The sequence below is a fragment of the Egretta garzetta genome, unplaced genomic scaffold, assembly GCF_000687185.1.
Source record: "Egretta garzetta isolate BGI_Z169 unplaced genomic scaffold, ASM68718v1 scaffold79, whole genome shotgun sequence".
Classification (NCBI taxonomy): Eukaryota; Metazoa; Chordata; class Aves; order Pelecaniformes; family Ardeidae; genus Egretta; species Egretta garzetta.
In genome coordinates, this window is record NW_009260791.1 from 6,088,979 (window position 1) to 6,113,852 (window position 24,874).

At 36.2% G+C, this 24,874-nt stretch overlaps 1 protein-coding gene across 1 annotated transcript in view; it reads left to right on the forward strand.

Moving 5' to 3' along the window:
* The window catches only part of SNX6 (sorting nexin 6), a 54,026-nt gene that overhangs the window by 23,261 nt on the left and 5,891 nt on the right, over positions 1 to 24,874 (forward strand). Inside the window, 12 exon segments of the mRNA XM_035902043.1 lie at positions 5,263 to 5,383; positions 6,265 to 6,375; positions 7,928 to 8,049; positions 10,015 to 10,138; positions 11,444 to 11,539; positions 15,182 to 15,287; positions 17,745 to 17,820; positions 19,084 to 19,123; positions 20,290 to 20,376; positions 21,304 to 21,312; positions 21,314 to 21,464; positions 22,523 to 22,608. Of these exon segments, the coding sequence (XP_035757936.1) occupies positions 5,263 to 5,383; positions 6,265 to 6,375; positions 7,928 to 8,049; positions 10,015 to 10,138; positions 11,444 to 11,539; positions 15,182 to 15,287; positions 17,745 to 17,820; positions 19,084 to 19,123; positions 20,290 to 20,376; positions 21,304 to 21,312; positions 21,314 to 21,464; positions 22,523 to 22,608 (1,129 nt within the window).

Here is a 24,874-nt window from a genome sequence, read left to right on the forward strand (position 1 = left end):
ACCGGAGAGCCCCGGGTTCCATCTTTCGCCGTGAGCCGGGGCCTAGGTGGAACAGCCCTGCCCTCTCCTCTCTCTTTAGGCCCCAGAGCTTCTCCCATAGGTGACAACGGGGCGTTTGCGTTGCCGGCGCGGGCTGCGTTATAAACTCTTTCTGGAAAAGAAGTTCTGCTGTTGGGACAGGATGCCGTGATTGTGTTTCCTTACCGAGAAAACCTTTTTCTCTGCTCCGCTGTTTCTGGCCTTCGTTTCCTTGCTAACTGCTGCATCCATCTTTCTTTAATTTGCCTGTCTCGCTTAAGCGACAAATCAGCTAATCTAGTTTAACTTACTCAGGCTGATTACCCCTGTCGGTTGGTATCTTGAGAGACTGACTCCGAGCGAGGTAGGAGAGCACCTTCGGGGTTGCTTAGGTTGCCTTGGCTATGGCTAGTTATTAAAGCGGCTATAGCCAGTACATTACTAAGAACCCAAAATCTGAAAAACGCTATGTTGGAATACCCTTTTATCATGCGTGCCATACTCAAGCGTCAAATACAGCGTTGAGTACTAAGTGGTTTTTGGCTGTATGCGTGTAGTAGGAATTCAGTGCGTTTTATGTTCCAGCTGATGGCCAGAAATTAAAAAAGGAATCCTAGTATTGTATTAGGCCAATTCTGGTCACTGTAGAGCTTTTGGCTTCAATATACAGCTACTTTAGTAAGAATACTGGATAAAAAAGAAGGTGGAAATTGTTGTTCTTTGAGTGTCTTCAGAACAAGGACCGAAGAACTCGTTAATTACGGAGTTGTATTTTACATAGGTTGTCCCTAGTATTTAGGAGCAGACACTGAAGTGCACAGTTGACTTTATCTGAAGATGCAGGTAGAACATAACGATGCAGACCTGATCCTGTGTGAAACTTTGGTTTGTTTGGTTGGTTATTAGCTTTCCCTCTAAGGCTACAGGTAGTCAGAGTTCACAAGGTAATTTGAAAGCCTTAAGAAATCTCTTAGCAGGCTTGTTTGTGCTGTTGGACAACTTACATCATCTCAGTTGGCCAAGTGCAGTCTTTTTTTTTTTTTTTTTTTTTTTTTCCCTTCCCCGCCTCCCCCATCTTCATCCAACACTGAGGAATTAAACCATAACAGTGTCCTTCTCTCCTTCTCTTTTTTTTTTTTTTCCCACCTGATTTTTTTTAGGTTTCTTAATTTCAGTCACTCTGGGTTTTTAACTTTTTCACTGCTGTGTAAATCCTTGGAGTTAAAGCACAGGTTGTTATCTGCATGGTTTTGATTGTGATACAGAAAAATCTAATCAAAAGCAATACTGGCAGTCCATGACTGGATTTGCTGTCCTTTAATCTTCAAAACCATAACTTTTTTTTTTCTTAGTAGCAGTAGTAAAAATAAACAGCTTTTCATTAAGTGTTTCCCTGGTGCTGATTTGTCACCTTCCCCTGTGTGAGATTAAAAAACGAGTAGGTCAAGCCTTTATCTGAAAGCATGGATGGCAACTTCTGGTTAGAGAAACTGAGCTTTTAGTTTTGAAAATCAGTACTCTTTTCCTCTCTAGAATTCAGGTATTGCCATGACAAGTGTACTTCTAACTCTTCAGAATCATGTTGGTCATGTGTGAAGTTTAACGTGGGGGTGATGGGCTGAAAAAGAGGGCTGGAAATTAAGCTGATGCCACATAAAGCAGTAATTTTTCAAACAACTGTGTTATACCATATGGAGCCTTTTCCGGAAAATTGTAAAACAGAGCACTGAGAATCATCTTTGAGGAAGTAGCAGCGGGTGGTCTGTAGAAGGAACTTATTATAAATAGTCTGCATAAAATGAACTTGTGGGAATTGCTTTTCTAAATCTCACTTAGGAAGACACTATTGAGTTTGCTTGGAGTAACTCAGTTCCTGTTGGGTTTTTTTGTGGTGTCTCTGACATAAACAACACATGCTTTGAAAGGTGGTATAGTATTGCTCTATTGGTACTGTCTTCTGTATTTTATATCTATACAAACTTTAGATGACTTGGCTAATGCTCTTGGCTACTCATTATGGGGAAATAAGCTATCCCTTAGAACGGGCCTGCTAGAAACTGTGGTGACACTTTGTAATCTTTTGGTGTAGAAGTGTTGTTTCCCTTGCTCTGTTTATTTATCTGCCTGTGAAGAACCCGCTGAAGAAAGGGTCCTTTTTCTCTAACAATTTTGAAAGAGCTTAGAGTACAGAAGTTATGGTTGTTAAAGGATGACATTACCTAGGAATGTAGGGTTTGGTTGTTTCCCTTGTCTCTACCAGCTTCCTCCCATTATCATTTGAAGTATAATTGATCCTTGAGCAAGAGCTTAGGTGCTAAATCCTCTCCTTGCATTGTGTTCTCTTTTAGTACTGTAACATTGCTTTGCTCTGATTTTGGCTTCTGGTGTTTTCTAGACCCTTTGAATAAAACGGAGACTTTCTTGGTATAGCATAGGAAACTGTAAAGCAGCTGAACCAAGTTGTCTTTTGTTTCGCAAGTTTTTCAGCATGGGTGTAGAGCATGTACCTAGCCATAAAATTATTGTGCTGTCTCGTCTAGACTGAGGAGAGGGGGGCAAGATACAAAGGGACCGTATCCTACCTCCATTTTTTCCACAATTTAAGGTACTTACATTGCAGATTTCATCCAAATTGGACTTTTCATCCAAGTCAGGTTTCGTAGCATTTTATTTGTTCATTTTTTATTCTCTTTATGCCTAGAAAACCATCCATTGGTGGCAGTTTTCTCTTGGAAGTAGTGATGAAGAGATTGCTTAAGTTTGTTGTGTGATGATGCTGTTTGTGAATTTAATTCCCAGTAATGCAGCGTCAATGATTGTGTCACATGAATACATTTAAAGTCCTTCAACTTTGTGATTGTCTTTGACGCTTTTCATAAATGCTTCAGTGCCGTTGCAGATGAAAATGTTCCCTGTTGGCAGTCAGGCTACACAGCATAATTTAACATATGATTAAACTCTTCAAAACTGTTATAAACTGAACTCAGTATAAATCAAACAAATAGTCCTTTACAGTTGTATGTCATGAGTGAAGTTGTCATGTTTAGGTAGTTTGTCATTTTCTCAGCACAGATAAGCGTTTTGTTTCTGAGGTTGTGAATAGCGCATATGGCCGGGGTGCGCTGCGCTGGAGGCTGCATAGGCGCTAGTGACAAACCTGAACAGCTGTTATACTGAATCTTAGAATTTTGTATTGTACCACCTTTTAAAAAAAGGTGGAAAAAAAAAAAGCGTTTTGGTAGAAATTATTGTGACCCGTGAAAGACTAAAAAATAGCATTTGGATGATCCAGGTTATTTTTTGAGATTTCTCTGTTTGTTAATGTATTCTGGGGGACCAGAGAAAAACAAACAGTACCCCAGACAGTGTAACCACTAAGAACTTTTTTACAAGCTGAAAAATGTGGTGTCATGACATACGGCAGACATTGGTATGTCAGATTATATTTTTCTTTCCTAAATTAGATGTTAAGCGCATTGGAAACTCAGTAGGAGCTAGGAGATTCTGCCTCTGAGAAGTGATCTGCCATGGATCATTGCACGATAATAGGCCTTTGTGTGAGACAGTGACCCCCCTAAACCTTGGGAAAACAAAACAAAAAGCGATGCCTGACTCGCATGTGTGAACATGTTACTGTGCAGGGGTTTTAATGATATCCAACTTTGCTGTAAGGAAAAGCTATTACTATTTGTGTAATAGCTATTGAAGTGTTGCATTTTGCTAGCCTAGCAGAATATGCTAGACTATATGATTTTGGTTTACTTTAATACACTAGTTCTAAGATACATTAGCCTGGTTGCTGCTGTGTAAGCAGCAGAGTTGTCCGTGCATTGAGGTTAACAAGAAGACTCGAGTGGGAGCTGACTGCTATGATTTAAGATAAGGATTAAGATAACTGGTGGAAAACAAGATGTGGCAGTTGATGCTTCTCTCCTAGTGCTGTTCCGGTGCCTTGCAGTTACCTTCAAAATCTGCTCATGTGTAACCTTTGTACTGTATATTGCTGATACTTAAAGCATTTTTGTACTTGAGTACGGACTTCAAAATGCAGTCCTGAGAAATTTTTGTGGGGAGATTGTCTCTATCTTTGTATGGCAAAGCATTTTTATACTGTAGAATGTGATATTTCTAGAAAAAAAAGCATCATCAAAGAAAACACAGTGTCTCAGTAAAAAGTAAGCTTCATGAGCCTGACATTGAAATATTTTTTGACAATGCAATTGGAGAAGATTTCAGAGTTAGTGTTAGTAGTTGTAAAAATACTCTGAATGTCTGTTGATCATGGTGATTAAATTGTCATGGGACAAATTGCTGTAGGACAACAAGGGCGAGGGGACTCGAATTGGGGTCTAGATGAGGTTATAGTTTCACCAAGTACTGTTGAAGCCTTTGGTCCAGTTACTGCCAAATATTGCAGTGCTCAGATAATCTTCCAATTTTCTGTATTTGATCATTGTCTCATTTTCTTTTCAATGTGAGTTTGGAATTATTTTGTGAGAGCGTTCAAGTTTCACGTCTTGTGGAATAAAATATGCGTATTCCTTGCACTTTTGCCGTTTCTCATGCTGATTTTGAAGATACCGAAATCTTGGGTTTGGGCTTTTTTTTGGTTTGGGTTGTGTCCGTTCCTCCTGGAAAAATATTTCCAAGGAGACTTAGCTCTGTGGAGTTCAGGATTTTAATTTTTTTTTTTTAAGCTTTTTCAGTATATTATGGGAAATGTTAAACAAAGGAATAGTGTAAGACAATGTGAGTAAACCAGGTCTTTAATAGATCTTGCTTCTTTGAAATATAGGACCGCTTTTCTCCTTAAAAGTACCTTTCCAACTGTGAGTACCTTTGTAATTACCTTTACAAATACATTTATTTACAGCGGGTTGTTAATTTGGGGGAGCGGGGGGAATGAAGAGAAGAATGAAGAGAAAAACCTACTGAACTTGCTGCTGTCTGTAAATGTTCTTTGTCTTGACCGTTTCAATTACTAGCAAGTTAACAATACTCAGAAATGACAGTAGTGCACTAACAAGGAGTACGGTAAAGGAAATTATTCATGATCACGTGTGCCATAAGGAGTACTACTGGAATTTCTTTTCCTGCTGGAAATAATCTTTTAATATTGGGGGGTTTTGTAATCTATCTTCAGACTTCTAAGGATGTTCAGCTCTGCAAGATCAGGGTTCTCAAGGGTAGAATAAGGGAAACGTGATTAACCTTTTTTTTTTTTTTTTAATTTAAGCTAAATAGATTTTTCTTTGTTTAGCTTAGAGCAATAAATGTAGATCTCCAGACTGATGCTGCTCTGCAAGTGGATATCTCAGATGCACTCAGTGAGAGGGACAAAGTGAAGTTCACTGTCCATACAAAGGTAAAAGCCTGGGTTTGTACGCTAAACATTTTCTTAATTACAAAGAAAACAAAGTTTGCTTAAACTTCTTATTGAAAGAAGTGTAACACAATCTAAAGGAAATGAGAAAGTAGCATTATCTGATGTTTAATAGACTGTGTAGCTGCAGTGCTTAAGAGAAAGATGGCGGCTAAAAAGTTAAAAAATTGTTTAGAAAAAAATGGTGTTCAGTTTTTTGTACTGATGTGTCATCACGCCATTCCCATGCTTATTAATTGGCCTATTTGCAGGTAGAATCTTTTATATATATCAATATACTTCAGTATAGCTTTTTATTACATTAGCCATGGTTTCAGATTCTAAAAATACATTTCATAATGGAATTACATTCAAGAATAATTTTTAGTCACTGCTTGTTTATGGCTTTTCTGCTTTTTTTAGATTTGAATGTTTATTGATTGCAGAATCACAGAATAGTTTAGGTTGAATAAAATTTCTGGAGATCATTTAGTCCCATCTCCTCCCTCACTGCCACCATTAAATCAGGGTGAACCAGAGCACATTGCTCAGGACTTGTCTGTTTGGGTTTTGAATATCTCCAAGGGCAGACACTATATACAACCTCTTTGGGCAACCCATTCCAATTGATTGCTGCACTATTAAGGTGGGGGTAATTATTGCTGTATGAACTTTTTTTTTTTCTCAAATCCTTACTTGGATTATTGGATTATATTTACAGGGATTTTTTTGTTGTTCCTTCAAGCTGTTTTTCATATTGTAATGAAAAACATTTTGTTATTTTGGTTTGGGTTTTTTTTTGGGTTTTTTTGGGTTTTTTTTGGTGTGTGGGTTTTGGGTGGGTTTTTTTTTCTTCATAATTCTTCCTCCTTTTTTCTTTCTAGAGTTCCTTACCAAATTTCAAACAAAATGAATTTTCTGTTGTCCGGCAACATGAAGAGTTTATTTGGCTTCATGATTCTTTTGTTGAGAACGAGGACTATGCTGGCTATATCGTAAGTATTGCAGTTTGTTTGGTTTACGTGCACTGTTTTCTATGGACAGTATCAAAAGTACTTGTGATTGCTTTTAAATGCAGTGGAAACAGCAGATGTTTGTTCCTTTTAAAATCAGATCAGATACTCTAATACTTCATTTTATGCAGTTACACAAAATTAATGGTTGAAGCAAGCTTGGAGGAAAGGTACTGTAGTTGTCATACTTTTTTACCTTTTACTCCTAAGGAGTAAGTAGTTTAATTTGTGTCCAGCTGTATTCTTAGTCCACTGTGTTAAAGGTGTGGGAGATAGGTGAACTGTATAACTTGGTGGTATTGTTTTTGCAAGCTAATGTTTAACTTGGTTCCAAGTTTCATGTTGCTTTTGTTTTAGCTGAAATGGCAGAGTGCAGTAACTGAGCTCTGGTAATTAGACTTTTCCGGTTTTCATTATGAAGATCAGCATCATTTTACCATAAATCTGCTGGAGGGGAAAACACCAACGCAAATACCATCAAGAACTACAGAGAACCTTAACACACAACAGCTTATGGTTTGAAGTTTATTTCAGGCCTCCAGGGAACAGAGGTCCCAAAATAGTCACCTTTCGATAGTGCCTGTTAAAAATGGGTGCTGCTGTTCATACTTTAATTACAAATAGGAATATTTGTCATCTTGATGTGAAAGTTAAGTATTCATTTTGTGTTTGGGGGGCTATCTACGGATTCAGAAGGTATATGCATATTTCTAATTGGCTAGTGGGTACATTGTGGTGAATATAATTTGTGATGTGTCATACCATTCTGGAGCTAGTCTTTTTTTAGTCAGAAAAGCTATTTGAAGTGAGTAGACCTTCGACGTGGTAATAACTAGTTTCAGACAGTTGACTGCGTAGATGCTGGATTTTTCTTTTTTGTAATGCATTAATGTAATGGGCAATTATCAGTGAACTCAAATTTAAGCATAGTTTAGCTTTGTTCTGTGTCCCTTTACCGATAGCAATTCAGGATTAGTTTGACTGTGGTGTTTTCCCTTTCAATGTTAATACACTATATTACAAGATTAACCCTAGAGACTTGTTTACTGTGTGCTTTGTTATTTGAACAGATGTATCTTTAATGTCAACAGTGCTTCAAGAAAGGGCTAGTGCCTGCAAACAATATGGAATTTTTTTTTGTTTGTTTAAAGTTTTGGGGAGTTATAAGTGGATGATGTGAAAACAATTGTGGAAAACAATCGTTACCAAATAAGCTAAAGCAAAACTAATTATAAAATAATGATTTCAAGTTTTTACTCGTTGTATTGGGAAAGCTAGGTATTATTTGGTTTCTGTTGTAATTAAGCTACTGAAGCAATCGGTTAATTCTTCAGTAATCTTCAAGGACACTTGGCCAAAATTGGTATAGCATGCCTAACTCATGAATGAGAGAATTTATCCATAAACGCTGGAGTGGATGATGAAAGAGAGCACCATATATTAAAAAGCTGCAGGCAATTCACAGTTCCTGTACTGAGTGGATGTTGTTTGCCTGAGAAGATGAGCAATTAAAAAAAATTTGATTCAATTCCAGATTCCGCCAGCACCACCCAGGCCTGACTTTGATGCCTCAAGGGAGAAATTGCAGAAACTTGGAGAAGGGGAAGGATCAATGACTAAAGAAGAATTCACCAAGATGAAACAAGAACTGGAGGCGTATGTAGACTTGATTACTGCTACTTTTTTTTTTAATGCCTTAACTTTTAATGCTGTTTGCTGTCCCAAGTTTCTGATTTCACTGTAATGATTCTCTATGAGATATAGACTTGAGAATCCAGTTGCTACATAACTAGGGTTATCTTAGTGATCATGATCAGAGCCATTAGGAAAATTGTAGAAATAATTTCATGGAAGATCTTCAGAAACAGGAAAAATATCAGCTTGTTCTTGAGCATTCTTTTATAAGGAAAAAGCTGGTTGGGTCTCTTTCTTCACAGAACACCTGCAAAGGGAGGAGGTAACTTCTATCTTTTTTTAGTTCCGGTGATCCACAATTTATAAGCATAATGGAACTTTAAGGTTTATACACGTAGTGTTTGAACTAAGGATTTTTGCGTGTGGTTGGTGCTGTAAACATAGATGCCAACCTTCTGCTCCCTGAGAAATATGCAGATTAGTAGAAAATACTTTTTTTTTGACACTCACTTTTTTTGCACAAGGAGAATATACTTCCTGAAAATAGTATTTTCCCTTACTGTGAATTTAATGTGTATTGAAGTATCTGCTCTAAGGCTCTTTGTTCCATATTGAGTTACACAGTGAAGTTTCTCCTTGCTTCATCCACTTTCCTTATCATGCATTCACTTCTTTGATCTTTTTCCTGTCATTGGTTTCAGTTTTCAAGTGTATATTTACGCTGCTTCTAGACTGCTTCTATCAAGAGCTCTGAATTGGCAAGAAAAGTACATAGAACTCTTAGAACTGCTGCTTTCTCTCCGAACTCCAGCTGCTGTGAGCAAATGTCTTAAAAAGCTCTGTATTAGTGTTATGTACAACATAATTTATAGCAGAGTAGATATACACTTCATATGCAGAAAACTGGAAATTAGTAAAACACTAGATTTTAAAGAATCTGTGGTTTTCCAGCGGCCCTGATCATGATTCTCTTGTGGTCTGGTTAGGGGTTGGATAACACAGAAAACTTTGGGTTTCTTCTACTGCCACCTCCATCCTCTGCATCCTCCTTTTTTGTCTTCACTGAATGACTACTACTCTCACTGAGATCAAACATCTCCCAACACTGGCCCTGCTGGTTTGCTGGTATGTAAATCTTAACCTCCTTGCACATAGTGGAAGCAAAAGTGTTCATTATTGTTTCACCATTTGGCCTCAGAATGGGGAAAAGAGCCCCTTCCTCATTTCTAGACAAGTTATACCTTATTCATTGAATTTGCAAAGCAAAATAGATTCTAGCAAACTTGTACTGATAAGAATGCCTTCATCTTAAATCACAAATGAGAAATTGCTTTAAAGTTGAGTTGGCTGAACTGGGCAACTATGCGATTGTCATGGTTAAATGTGATTTTTTTTTTCGTTGTACCTACCAAATGCAGCAGTTGATTTCACTTTTAGAACCACTATGAAAGCAAGACATCCATGTAAGCTTCAGCCCAAAAAGGCTAGGTGCTTTAACATGGAATAAAAGACTGCTATCTACAGAGCTAACAAAACAACGTAAACATTTAAATAAGTAAGGAGGGTGCAAACAGGCAAGGGGATGGAGATGGGGATGAAGGAATTTGCAAATCAGCTACATAGTGCCTAGTGTCTGTAGTCTGTATCTCAATTTGTTGATTTTCGGGGAGTTGGGGAAAGGACAATTAAATGAGGTTCCACTCTCAGCAAACCAGTCTGTGTTAGCTAGCCTTAAAAATTAGAATATATTTGTTGAGTCTTCGTTAAAAGTATCTCTGTAATTTGTTAGGGCTCCAAATTTCCCCCTAGTATTAACATTGTACTATTTATTTATGTATATGTCAAATATTGGAGTGATAACCTCTACTATATCAGCTTATAATTTTGTATCCTTACTGAGGATCTATTAAAGCTGTTCACTAGGCTTATCTCAAACTTAATTGCTTCATGTGAAATCCTTATGTCTGTCTTGTTTCTTATTTTCAGTGAATATTTGGCAATATTCAAGAAGACAGTTGCAATGCATGAAGTGTTTTTGTGTCGCGTGGCAGCACATCCTATTTTGAGAAAGGATTTAAATTTCCATGTATTCTTGGAATATAATCAGGATGTGAGTATTGTAAACTGAATTGCTGGCAAGAGAAATAAAGATGTACTTCTGTGGTAGGATGGAAAATTGATTAAGAGGGCTTTACCTCCTGGAGCAAATTGCATCAACTCCTTCATACCAGACATATTTGTATTGTAAAAGTTAGAAATTCATTTAGTCTGTAGGAGTTAATTTTGCTGCCACCTGGGGAACCAAATGTACTATGTGCTCTAGCCTCAGTATCAAAAATACTAATGGGAAACCAATATATTTTGGATTAAAAAGATTAGCTTTTGGTGGGGATTTCACATGACATTATACTTGTCCACTCTTTGACTGAATTTTTTTTTTTTTCTTTTTTTTTTGCTGGGAAGGATGATGCTACAAAGACAGAATGCTAATTTTTAGGATTTGGAACCACAGTTTAAATTCTGTTGCGAACAAAACTAGAGACGATTTCTAATGAAATGTTCTGATAAGTAAAGCCTTTTCGTTAATAATGTAGATGAAAATTTGGTTAATTTTTTTTCTAGATATTGGACTAGTGTGGCTATCCACATGTTACATACTGAGTTGCTATCTAATTTTGATTTAATGGAGAGGACTTTCTGGGTTCATAATAACTCTTTAGTGTTGGAGTTAGTGGTTGCTTATATTCTGCAAACAGTTTTTAGTTGCTTTTTAAAATTGCACAAATCAGCATTGAATGTTGAAGAAATCATTACAACAATTGGCTCAACTGAGTACGTGCTTAACTTCAAAATACATTACAGAGGATCCTCTTGTTGCCTGATGTAGAAATGCTTACTGGTTCAGGAACTCATTATGTCCAACTAAATTGGACAAATTTACATGGACAGGAAGAGTGTGAGGAGACTGAAACCAACGTTATCCTCAGTGCAGTGAGGGGTAAATGCTTCTGTAGTTTCTGAAAGCCAAAGCTCTGCAATTCTATGCTTAAAAGAGCAAAACCTGTTTTTATTAGGTTAACTCAACAGCTGTACTATGCGTAATAAATCCTGTATTAAAGACTGTATTATTGATAACTGAAATGTACACCTTGTACATTTGGTGTTATCTGTCGGTGCTAGAATGTTGCTGATTTCCTCCCACCCCCCGCCCTGCCCCGGGAATAGTATTTTAGGTGATAAAGAACAGTCTAGTAAATGAGGTAGTCTGTCATTCTGGGTGCAGACTAAGCAGAGAGCAGGAAAACTGGTTTAGGACTAGCAAGTTGTGGTGTGTAGTTCTACTTTTTTTTTTTTTTTTAAAGCTTTTATTGCCTCCAGAAAATGAACTAACTTGATAAATGAATTTGTTTTTCAGTTGAGTGTTCGTGGGAAAAATAAGAAAGAGAAACTTGAAGACTTCTTTAAAAACATGGTTAAATCAGCAGATGGTGTCATTGTTTCAGGAGTAAAGGTGATTACTGCTTAACAAGATTTAAAATGTATTAAAATTGTTGTCCCCTTTTTCAATGAAGCAGAATTTTACACAGCTACAGAAAAGGCATTTTTGTAGTGATGTCTAACATAAGAATTAGAGGCAGAGCATGGGAAGGAACCTGTGGCCCTGGATGCAAGATAACTAAGAGCTATCTGATTGCTTCTGTGAAAGAGAGCTTTTAGTACTCTTTCTCCTGTTTTATGAAATTAAGCATTTTTTTAATCCATGGATAGTTGTGTTCTGCCTTGTCATTTTATATAGTGGGAAGGTGCACTAGCTTTGACATCTGCTGCAGCTCAGAAGTTACTAACACAGTGTGAATTTTACCAGCCTTGTAACATCTTTCTGCTGTTTCAAAGCTAAGAGTAGCGGTAGAGGCAATACTGTTTTTCCCAGTAGATGGAAGAATGTAACTGAGACCAAAAAAAAAACCACCAAACCAAACCCAAAAAAACCCCACCATCCAAAAAATTAATGAAAATTCAATTTCATTTTGACTTTTCCAAAAGTTGAAAGATTTTTTTTATAACAAGCATAAATTCTGCAGATGATTTTGATATCCTTTCTTTTTAGTGGTAACTTTCTATTTGCAAGCAAATTAGAGGAGCTAAAGTTCCTAGTTTTAAAATCTTGAGTTTCAAAACTGATGGAAAGTGGACATATACCCATGATTAAGTATGACCTGGAGAAAATATAAAGTCCAAATAACCAGCAGTTTTCATAAGCACATTGTTGAAAGTCCATGTTGTAGGCTATTCCATGGTATTGAGCATCTGTGATATTTTAGAGGGCTTTTAAAATAAACAAAATATCTCAAATTGTAATACAGAAAATATTGAAATTTACCTACATCTACTAACTTGAAAGAAATCTGTCATCAAGATCAGCGTTCCTGAGCTAGGAGTTCACATCGTCTCTGCTACAACTGAAGCATTTGTGCTACTGGGTGTCTTTCTTCCCCCCTCACCTTTTCCTAGGTAGATGTCCTTTTATTAAATACCTGACATTTGTTCTATTTTTCTGTCATCAAAGTGGTAGTTAACTAGTGAAATTATTTCCTTCACTTCAGGTTTAGTTATTTAGACCTTTAAGATGCTTGTTACACATCCTTGATTCTTAATAAATTCTTAATGAAACTTCAGATTATAATAAAATAACTGAACGAGAAATCAGTTTACATAAATGGTATTTTAGACAATAAAAATAGATTGCTTTTCATGTCACAGCAACAGCAATATATGCAAATTATGCTGCAATGGCTCTGTACAGAGGGAGTGAAATCCCATTTTTCTAAATTGTTCTTGTTTTTTGCAGGATGTGGATGACTTCTTTGAACATGAAAGAACATTCCTTGTAGAATATCACAACCGAGTCAAAGATGCCTCTGCCAAATCTGATAAAATGACAAGATCACACATGTTACATACTGAGTTGCTATCTAATTTTGATTTAATGGAGAGGACTTTCTGGGTTCATAATAACTCTTTAGTGTTGGAGTTAGTGGTTGCTTATATTCTGCAAACAGTTTTTAGTTGCTTTTTAAAATTGCACAAATCAGCATTGAATGTTGAAGAAATCATTACAACAATTGGCTCAACTGAGTACGTGCTTAACTTCAAAATACATTACAGAGGATCCTCTTGTTGCCTGATGTAGAAATGCTTACTGGTTCAGGAACTCATTATGTCCAACTAAATTGGACAAATTTACATGGACAGGAAGAGTGTGAGGAGACTGAAACCAACGTTATCCTCAGTGCAGTGAGGGGTAAATGCTTCTGTAGTTTCTGAAAGCCAAAGCTCTGCAATTCTATGCTTAAAAGAGCAAAACCTGTTTTTATTAGGTTAACTCAACAGCTGTACTATGCGTAATAAATCCTGTATTAAAGACTGTATTATTGATAACTGAAATGTACACCTTGTACATTTGGTGTTATCTGTCGGTGCTAGAATGTTGCTGATTTCCTCCCACCCCCCGCCCTGCCCCGGGAATAGTATTTTAGGTGATAAAGAACAGTCTAGTAAATGAGGTAGTCTGTCATTCTGGGTGCAGACTAAGCAGAGAGCAGGAAAACTGGTTTAGGACTAGCAAGTTGTGGTGTGTAGTTCTACTTTTTTTTTTTTTTTTAAAGCTTTTATTGCCTCCAGAAAATGAACTAACTTGATAAATGAATTTGTTTTTCAGTTGAGTGTTCGTGGGAAAAATAAGAAAGAGAAACTTGAAGACTTCTTTAAAAACATGGTTAAATCAGCAGATGGTGTCATTGTTTCAGGAGTAAAGGTGATTACTGCTTAACAAGATTTAAAATGTATTAAAATTGTTGTCCCCTTTTTCAATGAAGCAGAATTTTACACAGCTACAGAAAAGGCATTTTTGTAGTGATGTCTAACATAAGAATTAGAGGCAGAGCATGGGAAGGAACCTGTGGCCCTGGATGCAAGATAACTAAGAGCTATCTGATTGCTTCTGTGAAAGAGAGCTTTTAGTACTCTTTCTCCTGTTTTATGAAATTAAGCATTTTTTTAATCCATGGATAGTTGTGTTCTGCCTTGTCATTTTATATAGTGGGAAGGTGCACTAGCTTTGACATCTGCTGCAGCTCAGAAGTTACTAACACAGTGTGAATTTTACCAGCCTTGTAACATCTTTCTGCTGTTTCAAAGCTAAGAGTAGCGGTAGAGGCAATACTGTTTTTCCCAGTAGATGGAAGAATGTAACTGAGACCAAAAAAAAAACCACCAAACCAAACCCAAAAAAACCCCACCATCCAAAAAATTAATGAAAATTCAATTTCATTTTGACTTTTCCAAAAGTTGAAAGATTTTTTTTATAACAAGCATAAATTCTGCAGATGATTTTGATATCCTTTCTTTTTAGTGGTAACTTTCTATTTGCAAGCAAATTAGAGGAGCTAAAGTTCCTAGTTTTAAAATCTTGAGTTTCAAAACTGATGGAAAGTGGACATATACCCATGATTAAGTATGACCTGGAGAAAATATAAAGTCCAAATAACCAGCAGTTTTCATAAGCACATTGTTGAAAGTCCATGTTGTAGGCTATTCCATGGTATTGAGCATCTGTGATATTTTAGAGGGCTTTTAAAATAAACAAAATATCTCAAATTGTAATACAGAAAATATTGAAATTTACCTACATCTACTAACTTGAAAGAAATCTGTCATCAAGATCAGCGTTCCTGAGCTAGGAGTTCACATCGTCTCTGCTACAACTGAAGCATTTGTGCTACTGGGTGTCTTTCTTCCCCCCTCACCTTTTCCTAGGTAGATGTCCTTTTATTAAATACCTGACATTTGTTCTATTTTTCTGTCATCAAAGTGGTAGTTAACTAGTGAAATTATTTCCTTCACTTCAGGTTTAGTTATTTAGACCTTTAAGATGCTTGTTACACATCCTTGATTCTTAATAAATTCTTAATGAAACTTCAGATTATAATAAAATAACTGAACGAGAAATCAGTTTACATAAATGGTATTTTAGACAATAAAAATAGATTGCTTTTCATGTCACAGCAACAGCAATATATGCAAATTATGCTGCAATGGCTCTGTACAGAGGGAGTGAAATCCCATTTTTCTAAATTGTTCTTGTTTTTTGCAGGATGTGGATGACTTCTTTGAACATGAAAGAACATTCCTTGTAGAATATCACAACCGAGTCAAAGATGCCTCTGCCAAATCTGATAAAATGACAAGATCACATAAAAGTGAGTTCTTTTTCCAGGGTGAAAATAGTACTAGTTGAAGTGTACAGAAATGGTTCGTGAGGAGCAGTAATTTTTAGTTTTCTTTTTGCATGCAAAAAGTTAATGAATTTCTCCAAGTGTAGTCTTCAGATAGTCTAAAGAAGTTTAATCTGACTTTCAGAGTTTAGCCTTTGCCGTAACAGACTAGACTGAGTAAGAACAGCCTGATGTGACACTGAAGATATCTTGGCTCTTCACACTGTCCCTTTGAAGAGAAACATACTTTATGTAATAATATTTTTTTGAAGTCTGGTTCTTAGTCTCTGAAGTGTAAAGGTGTATAATATAGCAGTATATGTGGTTTTACTCCTAACAAAGTTGCTCTTGATTGTATGAGCTTGCATTCATCAGAGTGCAATTTCTTGGCACGCTAGGCATTGCATTACCTCGCTGAGCAGCAAGCTCCTATTTGGGCCTTTAGTTCTAGACTGGAAGTCAGGGTTCCATTTTCAGCCTTTTAGAATGGAGACTGGAATGTGTACATCCAGTAGCTTGGTTTGCAGGACCCCTTTTTGTACTGAGGTGAGATTTTCTGCTTAAGCTATTGATTTCTCTTCCTGAGCTGAGTGCTAGCTAATGTGATTTCTGGAAGCTCTAGATAGTCTTCTCAAGTGCAGCGCATTTATTTGAGATAATGGAGAATTTTTGGGTTAGGACTACTCTGTTTGGTTTAGGTTTACTGTGTTTTAAGAAGCTCAGAAAAAAGCTGACCTTTATTGCCCTTGATTTTAAGTTTTTGTGCCTAGATAAATTAAAATTGAACTACTCGAGTCTGTCTACTTTCTGGAAGTTTGTGTCTGATTCACAGATTCTGTCTTTGCTACCTACAGTAATATAGTTCCCACAAAACCAGGCCACAAACCTTTTACAAATCTCCATTGGTAAGGACTCTAAAGTGGATATTAAATGAGACATTAAACCAACAATTTACTGAACTTTTCAGATGCTTCTTTTGATGTTGTATGAAGATTGAGTCTTTTGTAGCTTTTGTATCTATGCTAGGAGATGGAGACAGTCAGTTATTGCTTAATGAAGTACTAAGGGACCCTCTGTCTTCATTCAGTTCCCACCTGAAGTGATTTCTGGTGTTCTGTTTGCTTTCTTAAAATGAAAACTGAACTTCTTTCATGGTAGTTAGGTGCCAAACTTTAGGTATTGAGAGCGCCTTTCATGTTGGTTGTATTGTTAGAAATCAGGTTGGTAGAGTATCTGATGGGAAAGGATTGATCAAACTCGTGACAAAGCTTCACTGGTTTTCAGACTCAGATCACCTAGGATGTTTATTGACAACTTCTATTGAACTGTGAATTGGGGCAAATGGCACTTTTTGAAATTCTGGCTAGAGGAGTAAAAGCAATGACCTGTCAAGCCTGGTTTGGAAATGGGCAATCTGTAGTTTATGGATAACTTATGATCACCAGAGAGCTGCAGGGCTTGCAAAGATAGTGACTTTCTATTTCCAGCAGAAAATCTATTTTTACATTTAAATGGGAGGAATTGAAGGGGAGGTTAATGGCTTCCTAATACCATTCTTCTCTGTAACCAACTGCACCGATTCCCTTGGGATGTATGGAGTAACGAATTGGGTGGAAGGTGACCCACTCAATCTGTTAAAACAAGGTTGTGTTATTTAAAAAATATAATTCTGCTTAAAGGCATATAAACTTCAAAAATAACAAGCAAATATTTTCCTGTTCCTTGCTTGGATCTGTTAATGTTTTCATCATCCATTGAGTTTATACTAAAAGCTCTTCAAAAAAGCCATCTATACAAAGATTTGATTTTTATGATTACTATGTAGCAATGCCTCACTAGTCAAATTATGCAGCCTTCTTTACAAACCCTGCTCTAATTTCATTGTTTAAAATACTTTAACAGTAATGTTACTTCAACCAGTGACCGCTTGTTGATGAGGTAGGGGCTTCTTGAAAATTAGGCATGTGCTAGAAAAGGTGTTGCGCTGTATTGTGGTAGTTTGGAGTTTGTGTTCATTTTACTGCTGTCAAGCACACAGACTTACTCTTTGTTATTGTTAGACATTGATTTTTTTTTTTTTTTTTCCAAATAGATTTAGACTTCAGGTTCAGATTTAAATTTATAGACTTTAGCCATTGTGTTTGTACATCTTCCACCAAAATAAAACCTAACGAGGCTGCACAGTAAGCTTACCCAGCAGGTGCTAATTGTATTAAATATTCCTAGATAAATTACTGACTTTGCTATTTGGTGGGAGCGCCATGTTTATTATGTGAAGTTATCCTTCATAATAAGTGACTTGATTGAAGTTTTATTTCTGCTTTTGTGTTAAAGCATGTTCCTTTTAGAAAAACACGTACTCTTGAAGAAAGAGAGGAACTTGAAAGTTTTCAGGAAGAAGAGGAATGAAATAGTAAAACAAGTGCTTGTTTGTTTTTCTAGATGTGGCAGATGACTACAATAGAATTGGTTCTTCATTATATGCATTAGGAACGCAGGACTCCACAGATATATGCAAGTAAGATATTGTTAATAACTTCTGGGGAAATTTGCTAAGTAGCAGTCTTAATGGTGGCCTGCTGAGATCAGTAGCTCTCTTGTTATCAGAAAATTTATTATACTTATATAACATAAAGAGATTTTCTTCTCTAGTATTTCATTTCTGTAACAGGCTGCTTTAATAGTTTTGCTTTAATATTTGTCTGGGAAAAAAATGCTGTAGAAAATTACACAGATGAGATGGAAAAGCCCTCAGAATAAGAAAAACCCCAACTCTTTCACCAGTGGGTTTTTTTTTAAAGTGGTTTAAGTGCTTTGGCATGTGCAGCAAGAACAGGTCTCAGTCTTGAGTGTACTGATTTTTGTGGGTGTTGCCTATACCAACATCTTGAATGATAGTTTTGCTGTTCTGGCAATTTTACTGCCTGTAGGAAAAGAAAGGAATTGACAGAGATCCCTAAAACTTTGAAATAGAAGAGGGTCTCTATGTACAAATGTTTGTCCTTTAATCTTTCAGTGATTTGCTTGAATATGAAGTTTGGTGTATCTGAAAGTAAAACTTAGTTAACTAGCTTAAAGATTGATGCTTGTGAACATGTACACTCATTAGTGTCATGACAGGTAAGAGACAACTAGGAACATTAACTTATTTTTACTAATTTACCTGAATTACAGTGACATACTTCCAAATGTGGTGATAGCTTACATATTGATTACTTTGACTATATTATTGAGATCTGTTGTAGTCTGTCAGGAGTTGCGCCTGTTTTCTGTCAAAATACCGTGATTTGACTGTAATTCAGTCTGCTGTTATACCGAACCCTTGTATTGTCTCCTGTGAGGAAGATGTGCCACGTTGTTGATCGGCCTTCCTGAATTAAAAGTAGGGCATGCGCCATGTTTACTGTGTGAAGAAAAGTACATTCAGTCTGAGTGAAGGACGCTTGATAATAGCGTAGGACTGTTAACCAGGGTGGTGCTATTTGGGGTTTAATTCACAGAAGCATAAAGAATCCCTGAGGTGCTGTGCAATTATTCTTTAGTAAAAGACGTCCATCCATCATGCTTTGTTTGTCCCTTGCCTTTTCTCAAGTTGTACAGTTCCCAGATGTTTATAAAGTGCTACAATCTGAAACCATTATGTTCTCTGAGTTTTGTGAATTACAATTCTAAGCAGGGCCTTAACAGTCTTTATTGCCAGATGCAGATTATATTTTGAGTTCTAGAAAGTAATTAGACTGTTCAAATTAACGTACTAATATAAGCTGTTTTCTTTGTGCAGGTTTTTTCTGAAGGTATCAGAGTTATTTGACAAAACAAGGGTATGTACTATGAAACATTTTTAGACATATTCTTTGTGTACATCCTGGAAGTGTCAGGATGTCTTGTGTCAACTAGACATGAATATGTGGCTATTCTGTGGATGCTTCTATATGAAGCATTCAGTGTGTGGTAGCGAATGAAAAAGCGTAAGATTTCAGTCATCAGTTTCGTAAAGTGATTGATCCTTAGGAGTCTTCAGTCTGCTAAACGTTTCCAGGCAGTCTTCCTGTCTTCTAGGTAATACGCTAGTAAAGCTGTTGTTCCTCCAAAACGCTTAGAGGCCTTCCATACTTGTTAGTGGGTATTGCAGAACTTGTTATGGAAAAAAGAAATGAAGAAATGTCATTCTTAATCAAAAAAAAAGGCAGTCATGCTGCTTTTTTCTGGAGCCAAGATCTGTTTCTGCAGTTATTTGACTCTGAAATACTATTGCTGATGCTCCTAAGCAGATTTTCAAATATCTTGTCTCTTCTGCTCTACCAAGCCAAACAAATAAAGCAAAAGATGCATGCCATGTATCAGGAAAACTTTTTAATTAAAAATGTGTGCATCTCCTTAACACAGTTATATCTGCATAAATATGTACTTTAAAGAAAATGAAGTTGAAGGGAATTACTTGCTTTGACCTAAAATGTGGCCTTTTATAAATTTCTTTTTTAATTAAGACCTAAAAAAATGCACTTGCAGATACTGTTTCTAAATTCACAGAAATGTCTATTTCAAATCCAAGCAAATAAGTTTATTCGGCTTTTGGATCATTTAATGCACAACTAGTCTGCAAAGGTGCCTTAAAAATTTGTTTTCCTTTGTTCTCAAAACCAACACAACTTCTTGTGCAACTCTTTATACTAGATAAGTTTTTGTTTCTCTGCTGTTTTCCTAATGTATGACACAAATAATTGAAATTGGGAAGAAAGCATTGTTTAAAATAGAAAGCTAGTTGTCAATTACTGCTCGCACAGGAGGTTATTTGCTTACATTTTAATACAAAATCCTAATGCTGCTTCTCATCTTTAAGTATTCTGTCACAAATGCATGATCTTAGTTTTTGAAAAAGACAATCTGTCATGCACTTGTATATTTTATCTTGTATTTACATCATACAAGTGAGTACCCAAAGTCTGGATGTTTTTAAATTGATGCTTTTACTTACTGTTTTTTTCAGAAAATAGAGGCCCGGGTATCGGCTGATGAAGATCTTAAACTTTCTGATCTTCTCAAATATTACTTAAGGGAATCTCAAGCTGCTAAGGTGAATTTATGTTTGTTTGTTCAGTGAGATAGTGTTTCTTTAAAAAAAGAAAAAAAAAGTGACATAAAGGGCCATCTTGAGAAGTGCACGGTAGATGGGTTAAAATGCTGCCACTTCTAGCCTGCAATTTCTGCCTCAGCTGTTAAAACTGTATCTCTGTTGTACATAAGGAGTAGCAATGCAGTTGCTGACTGTGGGCCTTACGTTTGGAACTATGTGAGCCACTTACACTATCATTTGGCCTTGATAATTAAAAACAGTGGCGGATCTGTTGGTGAACTATTCATGTGTTTGCAGTGTGCTTACTGCTTGTAGACTGCAAGAAATTCTACTTTTAAATATTCAAAATGGATACTCCAGATGATCTGCAAGTGCTGATACAAAAATGCGTGGGCCAAATTTTATATTCTATACCTACAGCAAATTTCATTCTTAGTGTTGTTTGATGTAAGATGGTTAAGTAACATGACTGAATAAGGAAGCTTTTGACAGAAAATATGTGTAGTTAAAAGATCACAGCAATAACTTGCAGAAAAAACGCTACTGCTATTTCTTGGGCCCTGTGTGTATTTCCAATACATAATCTAAATATAGTTTGTTTCTAATCTAAGTAGCTGTGAAATTTCCCATGGTTGCCCTGTCTTAGGATTTTTAGAGTATCATTTAAGCCATCTGTTGCTAGCCTCTGTCAGATGAGATACAGACCAAACAATATTAAATTGTGTGTCTGATCTGGCATGGACATTCCTGTGGCTTGCAGGATGAAGTAAAGTGAATGCAGATAATTTAGTAAGAACTGAAATACAGCAAGAAGGACTAATCTGATTTTTTCTTTTTTTTTATTACTTGATATATACTAAAATCCTTGGGTAGATTCTTGTAAACTCTATACATCTTTTATGTTTGTTTTTTTTTTTTTTTTAATAGGATCTCCTAATATAGAAGATCTAGGTCACTAGTGGATTATGAAAATGCTAATAAGGCATTGGATAAAGCAAGAGCAAAAAATAAAGATGTGCTGCAAGCTGAAACTACTCAGCAAATATGCTGTCAGAAATTTGAGAAAATATCTGAATCGGCAAAACAAGGTATTTGGGCAGTCTTTGATCCTACGTTACTACTTGAAAATTAACAGATTTTAGGATATTATTAATAAGAAGAGATTTTTGTTCTGCTTCCTAAGCTGAACTATTATCTTTTAGTCAGTATTTACTTATTTTAGAAAATTCAAATTATATTTTCCTTTAGCTCTTCATAGCTCCATTAAGCAGAGCAAAGTCTTAAGTGCAAATTATTTGTTAACCACATTTTTTACGTGAATAGGATAGGATACAAAGTGATAATTCCTAGCATTAAAGGCAACCTTAATCTTTTAAGCTATTGTTGAAATTCCCCTTTTGGTTTTATGCATTCTATTGTGAAGGCAGCAGTCTGTCACCAGAATTGATACTACATTAGAAAAGGGAGGGATCTTGAAATGAGGTTTCACTGAAGTTGCAGCATTATAGTGGCTCTAGAGAAAAGGAACCTTATTTACATGTTGCCTTTTTCCTGGAAACTTTCTGGGTTTTTTCTAGGCTAGGATTGTTATGAGTTAGTAGTCATCTGACTCATTATTTGGGGCAGATTTGTTCAAGGTTTAAACACCATGCTGTTCAGTTTTTATCATTTAAGAGTTGTTTGACCCTGTAAATCTGGCTAATGATTCCTATAAATGAGACAGCGGAGAATGAATGATCCTTTTGGCCACCAAGGTATATCCATAAAGCATACTTGCTTCCTCTGTTATTCATGCTAGTTTTAGCTTAATCTTCCCTAGATACTTATTTATATATCAGTCTTGAAAGAACAGTGCACATTGAATAAGGGAAGTAAATGTTTAAAAGCATCCATATTTCAGTCTTTTTTTTTTTATTTATTTTTCAAAATTGCTTTGTGTCCACAAAAGGTTAGAAACAGATGAGGAACTGCAGTGATGGTTTGTTTTCATCCAACAGTACAGCCTGGAATGTGCTGAGATTAAACTTGAGTTTTTTTCCTGTTGCCTTCTCTTACCCTTTATCTCTTCCATCCTGAAGGGAAGTCTGTTAACAGTTGAGGGCACTAGCAATAATACTCTTAATGAGTCAATTTTTATTTTCTATAGAACTGATAGACTTTAAGACAAGAAGAGTTGCTGCATTCAGAAAAAATCTGGTGGAACTAGCAGAACTGGAATTAAAGCATGCTAAGGTAATTGTGATCCTTTTTGGCCCGTCTTTCAACTGATTTTAAATATTGTATGCGTGAATAACCGAAATGGCTACATTAGTTGTGTGATAAGTACTTCACATTCGTGAAGAAGAATTTGAAGGTAAGCATCATCCAGAAAGGTGAACGTTCTTGAATAATAGGGGGAAAAAAAAAACCCATAGGTGAAATATCTTCAAGGGACTCGTGCTTGAGGTGCCTTTGGAAAACTCATCTCCTTGAAGACAATTTTGGCTTCAGTTTTATGTTTCTCTAGCTGTTTGATATTTATAGCTGTAGAGTTTGAATACCTGCCTATTTTTAAAACTTCATCTCACCATTTTACTGTGAAATAGGAAGTGGTTTCTCCTGTTATCCAGATGTTGGGGACTTGATGTATAGGATAGGCTAACTATTAAGCTTGAGATCACACAGGCCTCTCTGAAGTCAGATCAGTGGTACTCAGAGTATGCTTTTTGAACCTTTTTGCCTTTAAAGTGCTAACAGAAGAGGAATGTTGCAGATAGCCTTTTCAGTAAAATAATTTTTTCAGAAAAAAAACCCTGTACTGTCCTTACATTTCACAATGTGTTTGATTCTTTTAATCCAGATGAAATTCATGGTTTTGGTTCAATCAGGTTAGCTCTTCTGGTTTCATAGACAAGTACAACAGTCTCTTACTTTACCAGTCCTATAGCAGGGATGCGGCTTTCTTTTAAAAGTCAACTCCTTAGCATTTCTCATTCTCATCACAAATCTGAAAGTGTGTTGACTACCAAGTTTTGAATTAACTCAGAATATATCTGTTGAAAGGACTAGTTAAAAGGTGTGTAGTGTTGCTGAGTTAACTTGTTGCTGTTCACATTCTTTTCAGTAGTGTTGACGGTGTTACTCTTCATTCTGCCAAACCCATTGCTTGTAAAACTAAGACACTGTAAAAAGTGTTGTTTTGGGGACGTGTGGGTTGGTTTGTGTGGGGTTTTTTTTTTTGGTGTGTTTTGGGTTTTTTTTTTTTTTTTTTGTTTGGGTTTTTTTTGTTTTTTTTTTTTTGGTGTGTTTTGGGTTTTTTTTTGGTTGGTTGGTTTGTTTGTTTTTAATCTTCGTAGGTATAAGTTCAACTTGATGGGATATTTAGCTGGCAGAGTAATCAGTAAGGTCTGGAAAACTTGACTCCTTTGTCAGATGAACAGTGCTTACTTTAATGTGCTAGATCAGAAATTCAGCTATATTTCCCCTAAAGTCTTAAAACTTCTCATAGTACTTGGCACTCTTCAGCCTTCCTATTTCTCTGTGTGTAACAGCTGTCTATATCCAGCCCTGAGTCCCCCAGAAATGCCCGCATTCAGTCATGAATGTACTGGTTATGGGGTTTAGTGAAATTAATAGTCCTAACAGTCATATTTGCAACAGTTTTTATTTATTTGCCATATCATTCTTTAATAAGGGAGTGAATCCACAGTGCTTCTGTCCTGCTTCAGCGATTGACTCTTCATCGTCTCCTGTAACTGAGCCAGCATGCCTTGAAGTGGAATGCTTAAAAAATGTCTCTGTCTTCTAAAGTATTCTTAAAGAAGCACTCTTGATTGACTCTTCATTGTCTCCTGTAACTGAACCAGCATGCCTTGAAGTGGAATGCTTAAAAAAATGTCTGTCTTCTAAAGTATTCTTAAAGAAGCACTCTGTGCAAGTCAAAATCTTGTAGTAATATTCTCTTGAATTTTGACAGCTAATAACTGCAGAAGGCAGGGGGGAAATACGTAATTTCTGTAGGTTTTGACTGACTTGACACATGCTTCTTGGTGTCCTCAGTCTACCTGGAAGAGCTTGAAGTTTTTTAGCTGTTTTTCATTTGTCACCGCGGCTTGTATTTAATGAGATGTAGTTCTTCAGATAGTCTGCCTCAGTCTGTGACTTACCTTGTCTTAGTAAATTAATAAGGGGTATATAAGGCTGTAATAGAAGCTTTGAACTGTAGTCCTGCTTTTGAAGGTGAACTTTTTTTGCTGACCTTCTTCAGCTACTTTATTGTGCAGCACTGTAAGATTCACTAGACAGTTTTGAATATTTAAAGCTTTACAATATAAAAGGTCATTCTGAATAAGGGTGACAGTTTTTCAAATGCTAACAAATGTTGTGAATTGTTGAATGAAAGGGTATTTTGTTTCTTGGTAGATTTGAAAGTTCTGTTTTTTCAAAGCCTGTGTTCTATATTTATTCAAAATGAGCTACTACAGATGGATCAGTTTGGTTGCTGTGCTTTTTATTTCTA